The 19,178-nt window shown below is 37.1% G+C and overlaps 1 protein-coding gene and 1 non-coding gene across 3 annotated transcripts in view; one reads left to right on the forward strand and one right to left on the reverse strand.

The window, feature by feature from the left end:
• The window catches only part of LOC116727600 (double C2-like domain-containing protein alpha), a 41,410-nt gene that overhangs the window by 15,083 nt on the left and 7,149 nt on the right, over nucleotides 1-19,178 (reverse strand). The window contains exons 2-8 of one of the 2 annotated variants that reach the window (XM_032575127.1): nucleotides 17,070-17,430; nucleotides 15,757-15,836; nucleotides 14,389-14,463; nucleotides 14,026-14,135; nucleotides 7,883-8,009; nucleotides 6,178-6,237; nucleotides 348-547 (exon numbers count right to left, since the gene is read on the reverse strand). In XM_032575127.1, coding sequence (XP_032431018.1) covers nucleotides 348-547; nucleotides 6,178-6,237; nucleotides 7,883-8,009; nucleotides 14,026-14,135; nucleotides 14,389-14,463; nucleotides 15,757-15,836; nucleotides 17,070-17,430 — 1,013 coding nt within the window. The remainder of the gene's footprint in view (nucleotides 1-347; nucleotides 548-6,177; nucleotides 6,238-7,882; nucleotides 8,010-14,025; nucleotides 14,136-14,388; nucleotides 14,464-15,756; nucleotides 15,837-17,069; nucleotides 17,431-19,178) is intronic. The other variant, XM_032575128.1, reaches the window with a different exon arrangement.
• Nucleotides 16,362-16,433, forward strand: trnad-guc (transfer RNA aspartic acid (anticodon GUC)). The gene has a single exon. It is a non-coding gene; the product is annotated as a tRNA-Asp (tRNA).

A 19,178-nucleotide genomic window follows, 5' to 3' on the forward strand; every position in this document is an offset into this window, starting at 1 on the left:
TTTCTTCTTGTACAACTTTATTCCCTTAATTTTATTGTTTTTATTTTCTTAATGTGGCCCTAACACACTTAAATCACATTTATGCATCAGCACAAAAAATGTGAGCATTTGTCCATTTAGCGTAAATTTACAAAAACTGGAGGGATTGACTGAAGTAATTTGGCAGCATACAGGTAAATTTTCTTTGATCCAGGTGATTTTGAAGAAAACAATATGTGTCCCTTTGGAGCCCAGAGGACCACATAAAAAGCTAAGGCGGCCCGAATTTAGCCCCCGGGCCTTGAGTTTGACGTAGAGAATAAAAATCCAGTGGCAGTAACACAGTTTCAGTCTCAGTTTTAGCTCACGTTTTGACGTAGGGGTCGGAGAAGCCGTTGACGTCCATGGCTGCCAGGTGGGCGCAGCGCTTGACGCCCACGCAGAGTCCACCCCGAGCTCTCTCCTTGGCCTCGCCCTTCAAGTCCCCGTCACTGTTTGGGGGCAGGAACTGGAGGCAAAGCAGCAAACGGCCCCTTTCCTCCAGACTTCTCTGCTGCTCCATCTCCCACTGAAGGACAGGAAAGGACGAGATCTGTGTGCTGCACATGGACAGAGCGACTCGTGTTTATGTAAATACTCAGCATGGAAAACAACGTTTGTGTTCGTATCAGAGGTGGGCAGAGTACGCAAAAATGTACTCAAGTAAGAGTAGAGATTCTTTATAATAAAATTACTCACGTAAAAGTAAGAATTACAATGTAGTCAAATTACTCCTAAAAGTAAACAAATAAGTTTTATTTTATTTGTAGATTTCATAAAATCTCTGGCATATCTATATAAAATTTATTAACTTTTCCAGTTTTAAGTTTGCTAGAAAGTATTTACAAATAACCAGGCATATAACAGGTTTGAGTTTTTAATTTTAGTTTTATGACTTTTTGTTCGCCTAATTCAGAAAGTTTTAATGTGTTTGCTATTTTGTATCAGTTATTATTAATTAAATGTTGTTTAGCTGTTATTAGTTATAGTAGTTTTTTCATGCTTTGGTAAATTTTTTGGTGCAAAATTCAAATAGGCCAAATTATTATATTGTGATTGTATATAAACACATTGATTGGGTAATGAATACTCAACATTAGATACCAATCGATCATTGTTGAACAACCAACTGACTCTGGCGTTTTCCCCCAACTTTTGCTGTCGCCATTTTGTGAACTAGCGTAAGCGCCACCAGGAAGATTATGGAGTGCCGTAATTTGCCAACAGTTGTAATTTGCCAACAGTTGACATAAACTGCTTGTTTGGGGATAAAACAGTAGTTAGTTTTTTAAATGCATAATATAGTTCCAGTTAGCTATAGTTTTCCCCATTAATTACCGTTTTAATTTTTTTCAGTTAATGAATATTTTTTCTCTATTTCGGTTTTTGCTATTTTAGCTTTAGCTAACAACCTTGGTCAGAACAATGATTATGTTTTTCAGATCTCTATTCTTTAACTTTCATCCTACAGTGGACCTAACAAACAAACTACTTCAACAAATCACTAAGCACAACTACAAATTTAAAATCACAACATTAACTAAGCACAATTACAAATCGGCTTCAGGATTTTTCTCTGGGTAACGGCAAACTGTTGGCAAAGCGTCGTCTGAAAACATGTGGACCGACAGGGCAGATTCAAAGTGACACATAAAAGAAACGGGCAGAAAAAGAGAGAGAGAAGATGTTCTCTAGGGCCCATGACTCACCAAACTACAGCCTTCAGCTTACATATATGTACGTTATTTATAGAAGAGATGCATGTTTTGAATCACTACCGGTGGACGATTTTTTATCCGCTCTCTGCTTGTCCTTTGGTGATATTACAAATAGAGCTGAACATTAAATCAGTAATAATATATATCACAACAAAACGTGATCAATATCAATGGATAATAGGCCTGATTAAATATTCAATATGTAGAATATTCACTGGATAGGAACTTAACTCACTCACTCTTTGGTTACCTAGCAACATAAGCCCCCCACCCCCACATTTGGTTACCTAGCAACGACCTGTTGAGTAACTCGCAGCTGCAGTTTAAAGTTCCGCCACTTTACCTCATAACTACTTAGAAATAAAAAAACAACAACGGTGTAGAGTGAAAAGTGATATAACAGGAGAGGTCAGGCCACCAGTTTGGTAGTATTTCAGATATTTTAAACAGAAAACTAATCAATAATTATTGACATTGACTGATATCGTGCTAAGCTTTTCAGCTACAACGTCCAGCTCTAATACATAGTTCCAACTTCCCACAAATCTGAACTGGAAGTGATCCGCGCCATCTTAGTAGGCAAGTGTGCAGATCCATGGCTTCAAGACCAACAACAATAAAATATGTGAAAACGTTTAACCAATGTCTGAGGGAAAGATACATGAACAAAATGGCTGCTGTCAAAATCAACCTGTCTGAGACAGAGAATGGAAAATATGTCAGACGATGTGGACAAGCTGCCTACGATCTCATACTACGATATAATTACCTGCCTAGTGATTACAAAGAGTGAATACATTTGCAAAGGACGTACAAACTGTGTGAATAACAAGCATCTAGTGACTGAGAAAGCAGGCACATGTAGTAACACACATACAGGTTACATGTCTGTCTTAGCTAGCAGATAAAAGCTACATTAGCTAAGCAAACTTTGCTAGTTTGACACTAAGTACTACAGTAAATATCATTGATATTTATCTTATTATTACACAGAGGCGGGTGGAGTACTCAAAAACTGTGATCGAGTAATAATTGTGATGCACTTATATTGTTTATAACTTGGATAGGAACGAGGCGAGAGCTAGTTCTAAGCTTGTGGCTTGTTTATTGTTGTCATAGGAACTCTATACCAACTGCCTCCCAAGATGGCTGTCAGTTACAAAGTTCACAGACATGTGATGTCACATGAGAACTACCAGTATGTATTACATCAGTTTGTATTTTGTATCTCTAAATCTCTCATTAAGTTTTATCTGTAAAGGATGAGGCGGTCGATCAATATGCAACACGTCCATCCGCGTCCCCACAGTCCACCGCTTCCCTCATCATAATCCCTTCCCTCTTTCTTTCCGAGGGAGCCGCCGCCGCTGCCAGCGGCCTGTCCGCCATCTGTCAACTCTTCGGTGAGTTGCGAGCTTTAGAAACTCGCAATTAGAGAGGATGACTTGCACCAGGTAGCTGGTAGAACAACGGCGCAGACCTTCACAGATCGATAGAGAGCGACTCATTAGGCGGGTGAAAAACAAACAGGGAGCCAGCTGGAAACAGTGAGAAATGAACAGGAAGGAGGGAGGATTTGTTGGGTGCAAGACAGGAGAACAACAAGAGTCTCAGCAGACAAATGAAGTAACCTTGAATCTGGTAGAAGATGTAAAGTTTATCTTGAGTCTGATTAATGAGGCTGACGGGACTTCAAGGTGCTGGTTGGGCTCGGTTATTAAATCCTAACAAAAGATTTTATTGGCTCATTAGTGGATTTTGCGTCAGCTGCTTTAATTTGGATGAAGATTGATCCTGTAACTTCATCTTCACCTAAAGCTAAACCTGAAGGTACAATCCTGCTAATGAACCTGTTCCAGTCCACCAATCCAGTGCTTTGTTCAGCGCCTGAGGCCAAACCTTCACTCCAGCTTTTCACCAATCAGCTTCTGAATTTATTTAGTCTCATTTGGAGCTGCAGGGTTCAATATGTCAGTTTTACCTTTCATGTGTCTGGAAACAATGATCATTTGAGGCATAGTAAAGAAAAATAGTCTTCTTTATGCCATCTACCATCATTTTGGGCTTTTATTAAAGCATATAAAGTGTTCTTCAGGAGCTAGTTATACAAATCGGTCAAAATTATGCAAAGAGGCTTAAAAATGGAATATGCACATACACACCCATTAATATATGGTTTAATGTCACTTAGCAAGTTGCACCTTGACCATAAGCTTTTTTGTAACTACCAAGAAGCTGTTTCTATAATTCTAGATGAATATTTAAGTGCTACTCTTCACAAAAATGATAGTTTATTTAATCTTATTGGTTCCCTGCTACAGGCGTAGCATAAAAGGCAAACTGTTAGCCTTCTATGCTGATTCTAAAACAAGTTTTGATGTCTGTTTGGATTCATTGTTCTGTAAAAACTCCAAATTGTGTCACAGTTTCACTCATCTGACCCAATCCATCTGTTCAAATGGTTGGGTTTCTTCCACAGACCAGATTATCCCACAGAGCTTCAATTGATCAGAGGTTTATGCCCTTTCAGAAGCTTAATCTTAGCCACTTTTGGCTAACACTTAATCCATTCAGTATCCAAGTAGCAAGGGGACTATCACTTGCATAGTGATAGTCCTCAATGTTAGTACCCAATGACTAACATTGAGCTCTTATATCAAAATGAGCTTAAAAGCTAATGTTAGCATAAATTCTACCTTTCGCATATGGGCTATCACTAGCATGTTCTATAACACTTACTAAAAAGCTGCTAAATAAATAAGCTAAAATACTATGAGTAGCAAGAGGGCTATCACTTGCATGTTGACTAACATTGATTTACACTATTCATTATGTTACGTTGAGCTTTTATGTGAAAACAAGCTAAAATGCTAATGTTAGCCAAAATGCTAACATTAATAGCTGCTATCGGTAGCATGTCTCTTTTTAAACAGTGTCTGGTTTCGTATATGGGCTACAACTACCATGTTGTTTAACTCTATTCAGTATGAAAACATTTTACCTACAATCTTAAGGTTAGCCAAAATGCTAACATTAACAGCTGCTATCAGTAGCATGACTCTTTTTGTACAGTGTCGGGTTTCTCTTGCATAGTCAGTAAAAATGGTAAAGAAAATCTTAATGTTTGAGGCCAAACAGTTTTGCTGGAAGACATTCTCTTCCTTCAGCAGTCGATCTGACTGGAGCTGGAACTCACTGCTGGCTCGCGCGTCCTAAAGTCTCACGCTTGGTTTGTTTTGACATCTTTATGCTGCTGCTGGATTATCCGTGGGGCTGTTTATTTTCATTGCTGCTTTAAAAGGGACTCAACCTTTAAAGCAGCAACAAACCAACTGCATTCGTGACACTTTTGCTAATTTTATGAGACATTAAGTACATGTGGATCTGATTTCAAACGTAAACTTGTTTACTTGGAAACATCCATCAGCAGCAACATCAACTTGAACAAAATCAGCAACTGACAACCCACAAACACTTTAGAGAAAAACTTTCCTTGCTAAGTTAGTGTCTTCATCATTAACTATGCTTGTTAAGTTTTAAAGTTTTTCTGCAGTTGCCATGGTTGAAGGTACTGGGGACAGTGCCTTAGAAAAGTATTAATAATACCCAGTGAATGTCGTCACAATTTGTCTTTTTATAACCAGAATCATCAACAGACAAACGCAAAGTAGAGAAACATTGAATGATTCAATTATTCCTTTACATCTGCACATCCATACACTTAAATTTTTGCTTATTTTTCTTTTTAATAGCTCAAGTTAATTCACTTTGAATTCTTACCACAGATTCTCCATTAGCTTTGGCTCTGGACTTTGACTAGACCCTTCTTATGCATTAATAGACTTAGATCTAAATCATCCCATTATGGCTCTGATTGTTGTATAATCACCTCAATCCATAAGTGAATTCAATCCAAAAGTGAGAATTTCTCAGATTTTTTCCCCATCAGAATTCGGACTTTTTTTCTCAGAATTAGGAATTTTCCCAAAATTCTGTCTCTAATCTCACAATTCCAACTTTTATCTCAGAATTGTTTTTCCTCAGAATATTTTTTTCTCAGAATTCTGAATGTAATCTAAAAATTCTGAATTTTCTCAGAATTAAGACTCTAATCTTGTGAAATCAAAACTCTTTTTTTTTTTCCAGAAGGTTAAGATAAAACTGCTACTTGAGGAATCCTGAATAGAACATCTGTACAGACAAAGGTTTCTTTTGTCTTAAAAATGAAATGTATATATTTTTTGTACACTTCTGGCTTAACTACTGCTCCGAGTAGGTTGTTCTTTGACCAAACGGCCTTATTTCAAGCCTGTTTACTCCAGTTAACGATTAATCTATAACTAAATCAGTAGACAATTATTTGAGTAATTGATTAATCACGATTAATCATTTCAGACCTTTAACTTAGACAAACAAACAGAAGATTATACAAATGTTTCACCTCTCTGAGGTAGCAGGAGATTCCTCTCAGGGCCGTGCTCATCGCCGTCGGCGAGGGCAGCTGGGGGCAGAAAGCGAGAGAAGTGGATAAATGTTAGGAGGGGATGAGTGACGGCGGCGCGGCAGAAAGATGAGGAGACAGGGACGGATCTATCAGTCCGGAGGCGAAGCCGCTTTTAAGAGTTAGAGGCTGAAGCAGCAGCGTCTGGCTCGCAGGATGACAGAAGGGCTTTTCTGTTTGATGGCAGAGTGGCCGCCAGCCTCAGAGGGATCATCTAATACCACATGAAGAACAAAACTGCGGCTTCATCCCACTTCGTTTCACACACCAGCCCCCCTGCGCCGCCTTTCATTTTTTAATCCACTTGTTTCTCATCTCCACCCAGTCTCTGACGACCCCTCCTCGCCTCTCGCCCTTCCTCCTCACCTTTCATTTTTCTGATCTCGCAGCAATCGTTTCGAGCACGTGACCTCGCTGACATTTAGCCTGAGCGAAAAGCTATTTGTTCTCCATAGGAGGAGACACGATTCTCTGTTTGTAATTTTGAGGGAGGCACAAACCATGTCAGTGGGTCAGTATTACAAACTCAAACAAATCAAATAGGAAAAAGATCTGCTGCTTTTTTTGGGTAGTTTAGCCTTTATTTGAAGTGCATATATATACTGTATATATATATATATATATATATATATATATATATATATATATATATACATATATATATATATATATATATATAAAAAGAAGTGGAGTGGCTCAGCTTTCCTATAAAACGTCTTTGCTGTTATTTTAGTTCAAATTAATTGAAACTTTCTTCCCCATTTATAAAGTTTGTGTTGAATTTTCACATTTGCTTTGACTTGAGTAGAGCTATGATGCCATAAAGTTTGGTTCAAGTTGTTCTAAATGTTTCTCAAGTAAATGTAACTATTTACCTATGGAAGCCCATTTCTGCCATGAAAGAAAAAATACAAGCTCAACAGGTAGTCATAATTATGACTTTGAAAGTCACAAATAAAGTCATAATTTCAACTTTTGTTCATAATTTTGAGATACATAGCCATAATTATGATAGGAAGTACATTTTAAAATACAGTCATAATTTTGAATTTCCAAGTCATGATTATGAGATATGGGTTTCCACAGGAGTAAGCCTCTTTAGAGAAACAACTTTCTATCTCTTTGAATCTCATAATTATGACTTCCTGTTGGGCTTTTCTGTTTTTCTTTAATGGCAAAAAAGGTTTTCCATAAGTTACTTAGTTTCCACCAGTGTAATATTAAAAAACTGAATTTTTATGGTTCTATTAATGAATCTAATTATTACTGTTCACTGTTTAATTTGTAAGTAATAAAATTATTTAGGTTGGAACATGAATAGTCACAGTTTAGTTGGATGTCACACAGAAAGGGACTTAAAACTAATTAAAGCCCCTCCTTCAGTCATAGCTTTGGGGAACGTTCTGTGAAAAGGCCCATAAGTAATTATTTATGCCTACAGACAGATAAACGTCGATGTTTTGACCGACTCTCTTCTGGTTTGGATTTCCACTCCTCTCGTCTGTCCATGTTCAGAGCATCATGAGTCACGTAGGAAGCATTAGCACACAGACAGCTACACGACCCTGCAGCCATTTCTCCCCCCTGCACATTTATTTCCCCGTTTTCCTCCTCATCCTCCTGTTTTACTCCCTCTCTTCCTCACAGGAGGCGGATGCTCCAGACAGATGTTGAAGTGTTTGGTCTGGTCAGGCTTCACACGGCGCAGGGCTACCCTCGACTCCCCGATGAACTCGTTATGTGTCAGCTTGTCTTCGTCACAAACGGACACCCTAGGAGACAGAGGCAGAGCCGGCGGGGGGAGGAACAGTGACAAATGGTGAGCGAAGCATGAATAAAATATAAGAGCATAGCTGGGTAATGAGTCAGAGGTAGAGATCTGAAAGGAGACCAATAAAGGGTTTTTTCTGTGTGTGTGTAGTAAAGTAGTCAAATAAGCAACATCTTATGACGTCTTTTAAAGTCGCGACAGAGATATAAGAAGGGAATGAAATCAGTGATGAAAGCCTGACCTGAATTAGAAATGAAGCTGTCAGGAATCACAAAGCGAAGCTTTTGGGATTTATTCAAATTACACTTTCAAAATTAATGTATTCAGACGTGATTGCATCTGCTAAGCCAATATAGATTAATGCATCAGTGAGATAAAACTTTATGAATGGAGAGCATCTATCAATTTCCAAGTGATGATGTCGACTGTTAATTGGATTTAGGTGTAGACTTTCTTAATGCTCAATTCTACAACGGCATATTATGGGTTTTTTTTTAAAAAAAGGGAGTAAATTTCAGCCAAAAAACTCAGAAGTTATGAAGTTAATCTCAGAAATTAAAAAAAAAAAAAACGTGGAAATTTCTGAGCTCCAAAAGTTGAAAATTTGGTAGAAGAAACTCTGAAACTTTTAGATTAATATCAGCATTTTTTTAAGGAACAACAAGAAAATTTCTGCATTTTAAAAATAAAAAAAAATTGGTAAAAGAAACTCTGCAATTTTCTAGAAAAAAACAAGAAAATTTCTGAGCTCCAACAGTTGAAAACTTGGCAGAAGAAACTCAGAAACTTTGGGTAATCTCAGAAATGTTCCAGAAACAACCAGAAAATTTCTGCGTTTCAAAAGTCGAAAATTTGAAATTTAGATCCAAAAGTCAAAAATTTGGTAGAAGGAACTCAGAAATCTTCTAGAAAAACAAGACCATTTCTCAGCCCTAAAAGTAAAAAAAAATGTTAATGTATCCATATTTAAAAACATTAAATGGTTCCTTTCATTTCAAGCCAGCTATTAGCAGGGGCATATTATGAAAAACTTGCATTTTGCACATTTTTATTCTTCCATTTGGGTCTCAGCTGCTTCTAAAAAAAGAGAAAACGTCTAAAGAAGTCACCCAGACAGCTTTTGTCAACATTTTAAAATTTTTGGTGTCTGGAAAATTAAAAAATCTCAGTAATGTAATGTCACAAATCAGCAGGCACTGACCCTTCACCTAGTAACCCCAGCGGAACCCAGCCCGTTTCCTAGCAACCCAGGCTAAGCTCAGCCCGTTTCCTAGCAACCCAAGCAGAGTTCCACCACTTTTGGTCAGCTGGTTTTACGCCTGTATGCGGCGTAAAATGGCTGCTGGAAAAGACAAGTGTTTTGTTGTTGACTTATCATCCAAAAAACCCTTAAAATCTCATTATCTAAAAAGGATTTTGTTCAAAAAGATGTAAAAAACATGTTTTGTTCAATCCTAACCTGTTCAAGGAAGTGTAATTGATCACCTTTAAGAGCCACTGAAAACCCACTTGTAGTCTGCAGACTCCTGACTTTTAGATATAAGAGTGACAGCCATTCCACAATTATGTACCACTTCACAAAAAATCCCAATAAATAGATAAAACACTGTGATTGCAACGTGACAAAATGATGACTGCTCCTGCAAGCCGGCGTATGTGTTTGCATATTCTTGGAGATAATTGTCACATTTCTTTCAGTGGGGATTCGAACACTGTGAAAGTGCATTACAAGAGTTTGAATAAATCCATATTTATGCCATAAATTCAGCAATAATACAAGAGTGGGATCACCGAGGAGCGAAGGAGGTGGAAACAGGTTGTGGATGTGAGATCGAGAGGCGATGGAGTGATGTGGCTGAGAAAGAAAGGTTAAAGACAGAAGAATGAATTTAAATGTGCATCTGAACCCGAGGGCCTAAGATCACTAAGTTTCATATCTTTATTTATAAAAAAATCTGTCCTTCCATCACAGAAACGATCCAGTTACGCCTTCGATTTTCTAGTTTCTGGTTATGAAACAAAACCATTGCAGAAAGTTCAAGATATGTGCAAAACAAAATCTCTGGAGAAAACTTCCAATCTGATAATTCACCAAAGCAAAAAAAAAATCATACATTTAATATCAAACTGCAGGGAGAAACAGAAATGTAAGAAAATAAATGAGGGTGTGAGGAGCAGATGAGAACAAAGACAGATTGAGTCATCTGGAGAAAATCGGGACAGACCTGGGAGATGGAGTGATGAGTAGTGGTGTAACAGGTCAAAGGTCAAGAGCGGGGGATGGGCTCAGATGTTTACCTGCATATATTTACTACATCATCTCAGCATGATGTTAACAACCTACAAAATAAATAGGTTGAGAGAATATAACCAATCAAACTAAAGTCCAGTGAATTTTTCAGTGTATTGTGAATTACAAAGTTGACTTTAATCTAAAAAATTAAGTTTATTAACTGTACTTTTTACTAATTCTACTAATTTTTTACATTGTTATGATAAACAATGAATTTAAATAAGTTAAGGCCCTCTCTAAATTAACTTAAAGTAATGTAACAGTGAGGATTGACGAGCAAAGTATCCCACAATGCATTGTGCCAACAGTAGCAGCAACTAATGAAACCATTTTTTATTTTACTTATAACAAAATGTTTTACCAATGTTACAAGTGAAATAATCTGTCAGTAGAAGTAGCACTTTTTCATCCATATTAAGGAATTGTTTACTCAAAACAAGCATCTGTATCTTGTTGAAAAGTTACTTGTAAGTTAGTTTTATCTTATTTCAAGTGTAATAAAATATTTACACAAGAAATTCGACCAGAAATAGATTTTGTGTTTTTGCAGTGTAAGCATCTGATTGTCATACAACAACAGAGTCTCAAGGAAAAACTTCTAGATCCCCTGGCAGATTATTTTACTTTTAGTATGGGGAAATATTTTTTTGTTATAAGTGAAATAATCTGCTAGTGACTCAATATTAAGGAATTATTTACTTAAAACAAGATCCTATATCTTGCTGAAAAGTTACCTGTAGTTTAGTTTTGTCTTATTCCATGTGCACTAAGATATTTGGACTACTTGATACTTGGTTTGATTTTGTGTTTTTGCAGTGTATTAATGCATATCCAGGTATATTTGCTATTTGAACCATTTAAACAGGCAGTAATAATTGATTTTAGAGGGAATCTTTTTGGATTTCAACAATTTTCAGTCCCAGAAACGACCCATTTTGTTAGAAAAGATGATACTTCAAAAAGTACTTAATGTAAACAGACTTTTTCGCAGCATTGGGCTTGTAAGTCTTTCTTTTTTTGCCTGTCGTGTTGAGATTAAGACTTGGATTCTGGTGTTTATTCCCTCCAGGTTGGAGCCACATGCATATTCAGTAATCTTTCTGTTGTATGACCCATCTTTCCTTTGACATTTAACATTCACTGACATTTTCACAGAAGTCTCAGTCGCCATGAACTGAAGCAGCACACTGACCCAGATTCATGCAGGGAAATCCTCACAGACAATAACAGATGATCTCTATAATTTATTTCAAACTGGTCTGAACTGGGGAATCCTTTCTGTGCAGCTTTCTCTGAAAAATCTTAAATGTTTTGGTGGACTGGAGAAATATTTCTAAACAGGACAAAATTATAATATTCTCAGAGCATTTTATGAATTTATGAATGTGACCTTAACATATGAAAATGTCAGGCATTTCTGCTTGTTTTCATACCAACACTGTGTAGACCTGAGCTGTTTATTTTTTAATAATCGGAAAGCAAAAGGTGCTTAACAGGAGTTTCACAGAATTTGAACCAGGTGAAGCTAAAACTTTAATGATTAATCAATTACTAAATTATTTGAATAATTGATTAATCAAGATTAATTGTTTCAGCCTTAGCTAGAAAACACAGACATCTTCCTAAGGAGATGGTATTGACCTGCAGCAGGTTGTGAACCTGAATGAGTCAAACTCCTGATATTTACGTTCCGGTGCCGCGGGTCGGCAGCAGGACCAGTTCCTCTAATCACCCCCGAGAGCTAACCTGTCCATCCTGCTCAGATCCGGCTCTCATGTGGACCACGGCAAAGTTTCAGTCACAGACAGAAACAATTCGCAGCTTTCGTCACCTCCAGAGGGGGGGTCAATGAGATTAAAACACCCCGCGGTGCGCAGTCTGACCTCAATCTGTCGCTGCAACTTTGAAAAAGAGAAAGCAAAGAGGCAGATGGAAGGAGCGACAAAGAGAGGTGGAGATCTTCTCTGATCTCAGCGGACAGGAGAGATGTTTGGATAGGAAGGGACGAGGCTGAGGTGACACAACATGAAACAGCCTCAATGGAGACAGAGCGGGGGCGTCGAGAACTACTGGACGTCCTTCAAGCTGATAGCGAAGGACTCAGCGATTGAGACGGACGATAGGAAATCTTTTGTACTCAGATCAGTCAGATCAGGAACAGCCGAGAAAACAAGAAGGGCAGAAATAACCACAGGTAGCTAAAACATTACTCAAGTAAGAGCAGCAGTACTTCAATATATATATACTCAAGTAAAAGTAAAATGTAGCCGTCCAAGAAATTACAAGTAAGAAAGTATTTGGTAAAAATGCAACTCAAGTAACTGATCAAAACAGTGAAAAATATATCAGACTGACCAAAATATAAACTCATAAGTTTTATATTAAAAGGTGACCTATTTGGCTTCCTTGAACAGGTTAGCTTTTTTTTTTTTTTTTTTTTACACAAAATCATTTCTCAATAATGAGACTTCAGTTTGATCAGTTCTGCTTATGAGCTGTTTTATGGCCTCTGTCACTTTAAATCTAAATAAGCTGCTGCTAGCCACGCCCCCAACTCAATGTTTACACTCCCACATAAAAATGGCTGCAAACAGATGCACAATTATACAACTGTATGACTTTGAAAAGCACAAGTGGAGCCTCCTGTACAATCAACAGTGTACCACACTGCAAAAACAGTGTAGCATTTCAGTTTTGACTTGAGATAATACAAAACTAACTCACAAGTAACTAGTCAGAAAGATATGTTAGCTTAAATTATTGTTTTAGGCCAATAATTCTTGACTATTGATTAGAAACAGCACTAGTTCCACTGGAAGATTTTTAGACTTATAAGATGAAATTTTTCCCAAGAAGTTATAAATGAATAATCTGCTAATCCAGCTAATACTTTTTTAAAATCAATATTCAAAAATTATTTTCTTAAAACAAGCTGCTATATCTTACTGTAAAGTTACTTGTGAGTTAGTTTTATCTTATTCCAAATGTACCAAGACATTTGCACTTAAAACTAGACTTATTGGTAAGATTTTGTATTTTTGCAGTGTAGCATTAACAACAAAACTCTTGTCTTTTCCGGGAGCAAACTGTACAGCAGTAAAACCAGTCGGAACTCAACTTGGGTTGCTAGGTAACGGGGCTGGCCTCGTCTGGGGTTGCTAGGTAACGGATTTGTGACGTTACATTCCAGAAGTTTTTCCAGCGCTTCATTTTCCAGACACCAAAAAACATTAACTTACTGCCAAAACAAATAAATGGCTCGGTGTTTTTTGTAAAGCGCTGGGTTGTTTTTCGAAGCAATAGAGACCAAAATGGAAGAACAAAAATGCACAAGATTGTGAATTTTGCATAAGATTCTGTTAAAGATAAGAGTTTTGTCCCCTTTAAGGAGCAAAATGAAAATAATATAAATAACAAAATTAAAAAATCTAAAAAAAAAAGAGACATTTTTATAGAAAGAAATTATTTTCATATAAAACTTATGAAACTAACAAAAACTTCAGGTGTGTCTGGTGATTTTTGGGTTAAGATGATCTTATTTTTCAAATAATGAAGTTACTCATAGTGGCTAGAGTATCCAGAAATTTTACTCCAGTAAGAGTAGATATACTTAATAACAAAATTACTCAAGTAACAGTAAAAATAGTTCTAAAACTTTTTTCCCTAAAGTTACTGAAGTAAATGTGACTAGTTGCTACCCAGGCCAGTGACTAACAGAGACTACCTGAGAGTTTTGCGGTACATGTCTTCCTCGGTGATGCCGCAGTAGGTGAGCGTCTCGTTCCACACGGGGTTGAGTGTGTTTCGAACAATCTTCGTTTTCAGTTTGTTCGCCTGTCAACACGACGGGGAGAACAAAGTAAATGTCACTGCGAGCTTCGCTGCGACGTGCAAACAGCAGAAAAATAACTCCAAGGTCCTTCTATTGCTGCTCATTTATTCATCCACATTTTCGTCACACAGCTCTAAAATGAGACCATGATTGAAGAGTGTCCTCCAATCTTCCTGCAGACAGGAAGCTGAAGGTCTCTTTCAATTTCACAGAAAAACACTGAGAAATAAAAAAACACTTGTAATAAAATCCAACCTTGCAGGCTCCCGGCAGCAGGTGCAGCTTGACGTAGGGATCGGCCAAACCGTTGAAATCCATCGGCTTCAAACCCTTGCAGAGAAAATACAGGACATAAAAACTACAAAATGAGATGTGGAGGTGAATCTGGAAACCTCCAGCAGCGAAAAATGCTGAAGTACGGGGTTCATTTGGAAAATGTTTAAAGATCAATCAAAGTTTAACTTAAGAGTTTGAGTGTGAAGGGTGAAAATAAGAAGCTGAATGTTAAGTCTGTACCCTAAAAACAAAGATATGTCCAATTTAAAACATTTACAATGCTTGATACTAAACAACTTCACTTAAAAAAAGCATTAAATATCTGTGTGTTTGACAAAATCAATCACAGCTTTTCAAATCATAAAATGTGCAACATTACCATGCCAACACATTCTAATTGAGAAAGTTTAGTATGAATAATCTCTGCAGAAGTGAAATATTTGAGGGTGGAAAAAATAAACATTGCAGTTAATTTCTGAGAAATAAAAAAACATCATTGCCCAAATATTGATTGAAATGGTTAGTATTGGAGTTAATAATCAGATACAAAAATGTTTTGGAGGAATTTTTTGGTTTCTGACACGATAGCATGATTAAACACTCCCTGGGTCAAACTGACCCACGAACATTGTTGCTGTACCCTAGAAACGAACATAACAGGAGGGTTAATATTGATGAAAAACTACTAATTCTATTGGCAGATTATTTCTCTTATAAGACGGTAAAAATGATCTGTTTTAAGTGAAATAATCTGCCAGTGGAACTAGTATTTTTTAATCTATATTTGAGAATTATTTACCTAAAACAAAATCCTACATTTTGAGGAAATTTTAATTATAAGTTAGTTTTTTTTATTATTATTATTATTTCAAATGACTTAGGATATTTGCAGTAGAAACTAGACCAAAAATACTTAGTAAGTTTTTGTGTTTTTGCAGTGTGGCTAGTGCTAGCCAATCAAAGAGCCCCATTTATTTTCCTTGGTGCTGATTGGCTGAGAAGATAAGTAGATGTTAGTTTCTGCTGTGGTGCCAAGGTGATTTCAACTGTGTATATTAATGCATATTATGATATATTTGGGGTTTAAACTATTAAATCAGGCAACTTTGACAGTTTTTAGAGGGAATCTCAAGTATTACACTATATATGTAAGAGTGGCTAAATAGATTTTTGCTCATACATTACCTCAAATGTGTCTAAAACTATTTCCTCATGTTGGTTTCAGAAGTTTAACACATAATCATTATAGCTGACAGAAACATAACCTGGTTTTCCTTTGCTGGCTTTCTGTCTGACAAGATAACCGGCGTTTAGAGGTTGTAAAACATTTTCCCGTGGACACCGTACCTTTGCTCTGAGGACTGTGCAGTGTAAGGAGCTGGTGGCTTTCTCGTACAGAAGGTCAAACTCTAACGTCCCCAGGGAGGCTGGAAGGGAGTTAACGACAAGTCAGAAGAAATATGTGCCAATGATACAGGTAATTGCTTTTATGATGATGACTTCATTAGGAGGCGAAGAGCAAACGGCACAGAGAGCAAGAGAGAGAGAGAGAGAGAGACCGGTGGGAATATTGAATAAATATCGACTAGTTCCTGAAATCTAAAACTCTCTCTTTACACGATTTTCTTCTGAACTCTTTATATGAGTCCAGATCTGTGTCAGTGTCATTTATTTTGTCTTCTACGAGCTGAACCAGATTTTTAATGTGACCTAAGATGCCTCCTTGAACAGGTTAGGATAGGTGGATCTATGTGTGACACAAAACACATTAATTACAATTTTTTGCACAAAATCATTGTTGGATAATTATATTTCAGTCTGCCCAGTTCTGCCAATTTGGAGCCATTTCAGGCCCTCCTGTCACTTTAAAGCCAAATAACTGCTCACAGATGAAAATGGCTGCAAATTGATGCGCAATTATACAACCGTACGTCTTTGAAAAGCAGAAGTACTCCTCGTTAGTATAGTGGTGAGTATCCCCGCCTGTCACGCGGGAGACCGGGGTTCGATTCCCCGATGGGGAGTGAAGTTTGTTTCAGGTCCCTCTTGAAAATGAGATCTAGATCTCAACGGGGTTTACCTGATTTAATAAAGGAATACACAGAAGTGGAGCCTCCTGTACAACCAAATCCAAAACCACTAAATGCAAAAGGATTTATTAGCATACAGAAAAATTATATTTGCCAAGTTAAGCTAAAGTATGAGGTAGCTGATGATAAAAAAAGTGAAGAGCCATTTGGAAAATTAAAAAGAGCCAAACTAGGTCCAACTCCTTCTATATGATGGAGTATTTGGACCATACTAAAACAAATAATTAAAATAAAATTACCAGAATAAAGTAAAAGAAAGTATGAGAAAGTCGTACAAGAATAAAAGTAGCCAAAAAACGAGAAAAAAAGTCATAATTGTATTACTTTATTCTTGAAATATTGACTTTTTTCCTCATATTACTGCGACTTTATTCTCGTAATACTAGTACTTTATTCTTCTGCGACGTTATTCTCAAACAACTTTATTGTCATTATTGCGCCTTTATTTGCGTACAACTTTAGTTTTGCAATTTAATGACTTTATTCTCGTAATTTATTTTGCTAATACTCCCTCATCCTCCTAAACCCTGTTTTTCAGTGAGACCTGATCGTTGCTCTGAGGCGACTCACTGTTGTCGTCGCTGTCGCAGCTGTCGATCTCGATGGAGGTGTCCATGCTGCTCATGGCCGACAGCGACCCTCCTCCTCCTGCGGCTCCCGGTAGCAGCGGAGACAAAAGGCATCTGCCCGCCCCGCCTCCTCCTTCTCCGTCTCCTCCTCCCGCTGCTCCTCCTCCACCGGGGCTCAGCGGAGCCGGCGCCGTCAGCTGGTTGGGCGAGAGCGGCTCCGAGACGGAGGAAGTTGGTGAGAGGCGGGGGAAGTAGGCAGAGATCTGACGGATGGGGCGTATGGGGCCCGGGCAGACGTTGATGGCCATGTGCTCCTGGATGGAGATGCCCAAACGGTTTCCCTTCCGCACGGTCATAGGGCTGAGAGGAAACATGATGACAGTCAGCAAGTAAGTGGAGAAGACAGAAGTGCCAGTGCTACACTTAATGATACAAAAATAAGGGACAAAAACACACACAATGTTTTTATATAAATCTGTGTTTATCAGGCTGTTACAGAAGATAATTCTGGTCACTGAAAAAAAATCAGACTTCTTTTCTCAGAATGTTGACTTTTTTTTCCTCAGAATTGTGACATTTTTTCAGAATTTTGCCTTTTCTCTTTAGAGAATTTTGAGTTTTTGTCCTCAGAATTTTGAAATTTTTCTCAGAATTTTGCCTTTTCTCCTTACAGAATTCTGGCTTTTTTCTCAGGATTTTTAAATTTTTCTCAGAATTTTGCCATTCTCCTTACAGAATTCTGGCTTTTTTCTCAGAATTTTGACTTTTTTTCTTTCTTTTTTTTTTTTTTTTACAGAATTTTGGCTTGTCAGAATTTTGCCTTTTCTCTTTAGAGAATTTTGGCTTTTTTTCCTCAGAATTGTGACATTTTTTCAGAATTTTGCCTTTTCTTTTTAGAGAATTTTGAGTTTTTGTCCTCAGAATTTTGAAATTTTTCTCAGAATTTTGCCTTTTCTCTTTACAGAATTTTGGCTTTTTTCTCAGAATTTTGAAATTTTTCTCAGAATTTTGCCTTTTCTCCTTACAGAATTCTGGCTTTTTTCTCAGAATTTTGACTTTTTTTCTTTCTTTTTTTTTTTTTTTTACAGAATTTTGGCTTGTCAGAATTTTGCCTTTTCTCTTTAGAGAATTTTGGCTTTTTTTTCTCAGAATTTTGACTTTTTTCTCAGAATTTAGAAATTTTTCTCAGAATTTTGCCTTTTCTCTTTACAGAATTTTGAGTTTTTGAACTCAAAATTTTGACTTTTTCCTCAGAATTTTGACTTTTTTTTTTTTTACAGAATCTTGGCTTGTCATAATTTTGACTTTTTTCACAGAATTTTGAATATATCAGTAGTTTTATTGTACACAAATGACAAAGAACAAAAATATAATACACTATATGTAATCACTTAGCCCTGTTCTAAAATACAAATACATTTTGTATTAGTTTAACATGCTATACGCTAAAAAAAATGAGAAATGTGTTTTTTGCCTTCATTTGTTGTGGTTTGTTTGCAGTTTTAGTAATTTTTGTCTTTAAAATATCAAACTTGTGCATACCCAGATGTTCTGACCAGTTAGTAGTTTCTGTTTATCAAACACTTTTTTACTCTTTCTTTTTTTTTTGTAATTTCTTGTATTCTCTGTTTTGATGCGTTTTTTCTGGAGAAACGCAGACTGGCGTAACACCTGTTATAGTGTTACCTGCAGTGGAATATCTCATTTCAGAAAGCTATTACCACAAGTGGCTCTCTTAATGAAAGCTCTTTGAACCTAATTAAAGCAATTTAATGTAGTTTCTCACAGGACTACAAAATACAGCAGAGGATGTGCGCACATTTGCATTTCAATTAAATAAATCTGAATAAACCTGCAGAGGAAGGATAAGAGATAATGGACGGAAAGCGGCTGAGTTAAATTACAATCCATATTGAAAGTACAGTGGGCGTGTGTGTGTGTGTGTGTGTGTGTGTGGGGGCGTGTGCGGGTGTGTGTGTGTGTTTAAGCACCTTTATTATCTAAAATCCTTGACAAGCCTGCATAGTCAGACAATTACAGGAGGAAGTTTTTCCAGGCTGAATCGCTCTTCAGTCCTCTTACATTGCTAGAAGAGCCGCCTTGTTGCATA

This window comes from Xiphophorus hellerii, chromosome 10, assembly GCF_003331165.1.
Source record: "Xiphophorus hellerii strain 12219 chromosome 10, Xiphophorus_hellerii-4.1, whole genome shotgun sequence".
In the NCBI taxonomy this organism is placed as follows: Eukaryota; Metazoa; Chordata; class Actinopteri; order Cyprinodontiformes; family Poeciliidae; genus Xiphophorus; species Xiphophorus hellerii.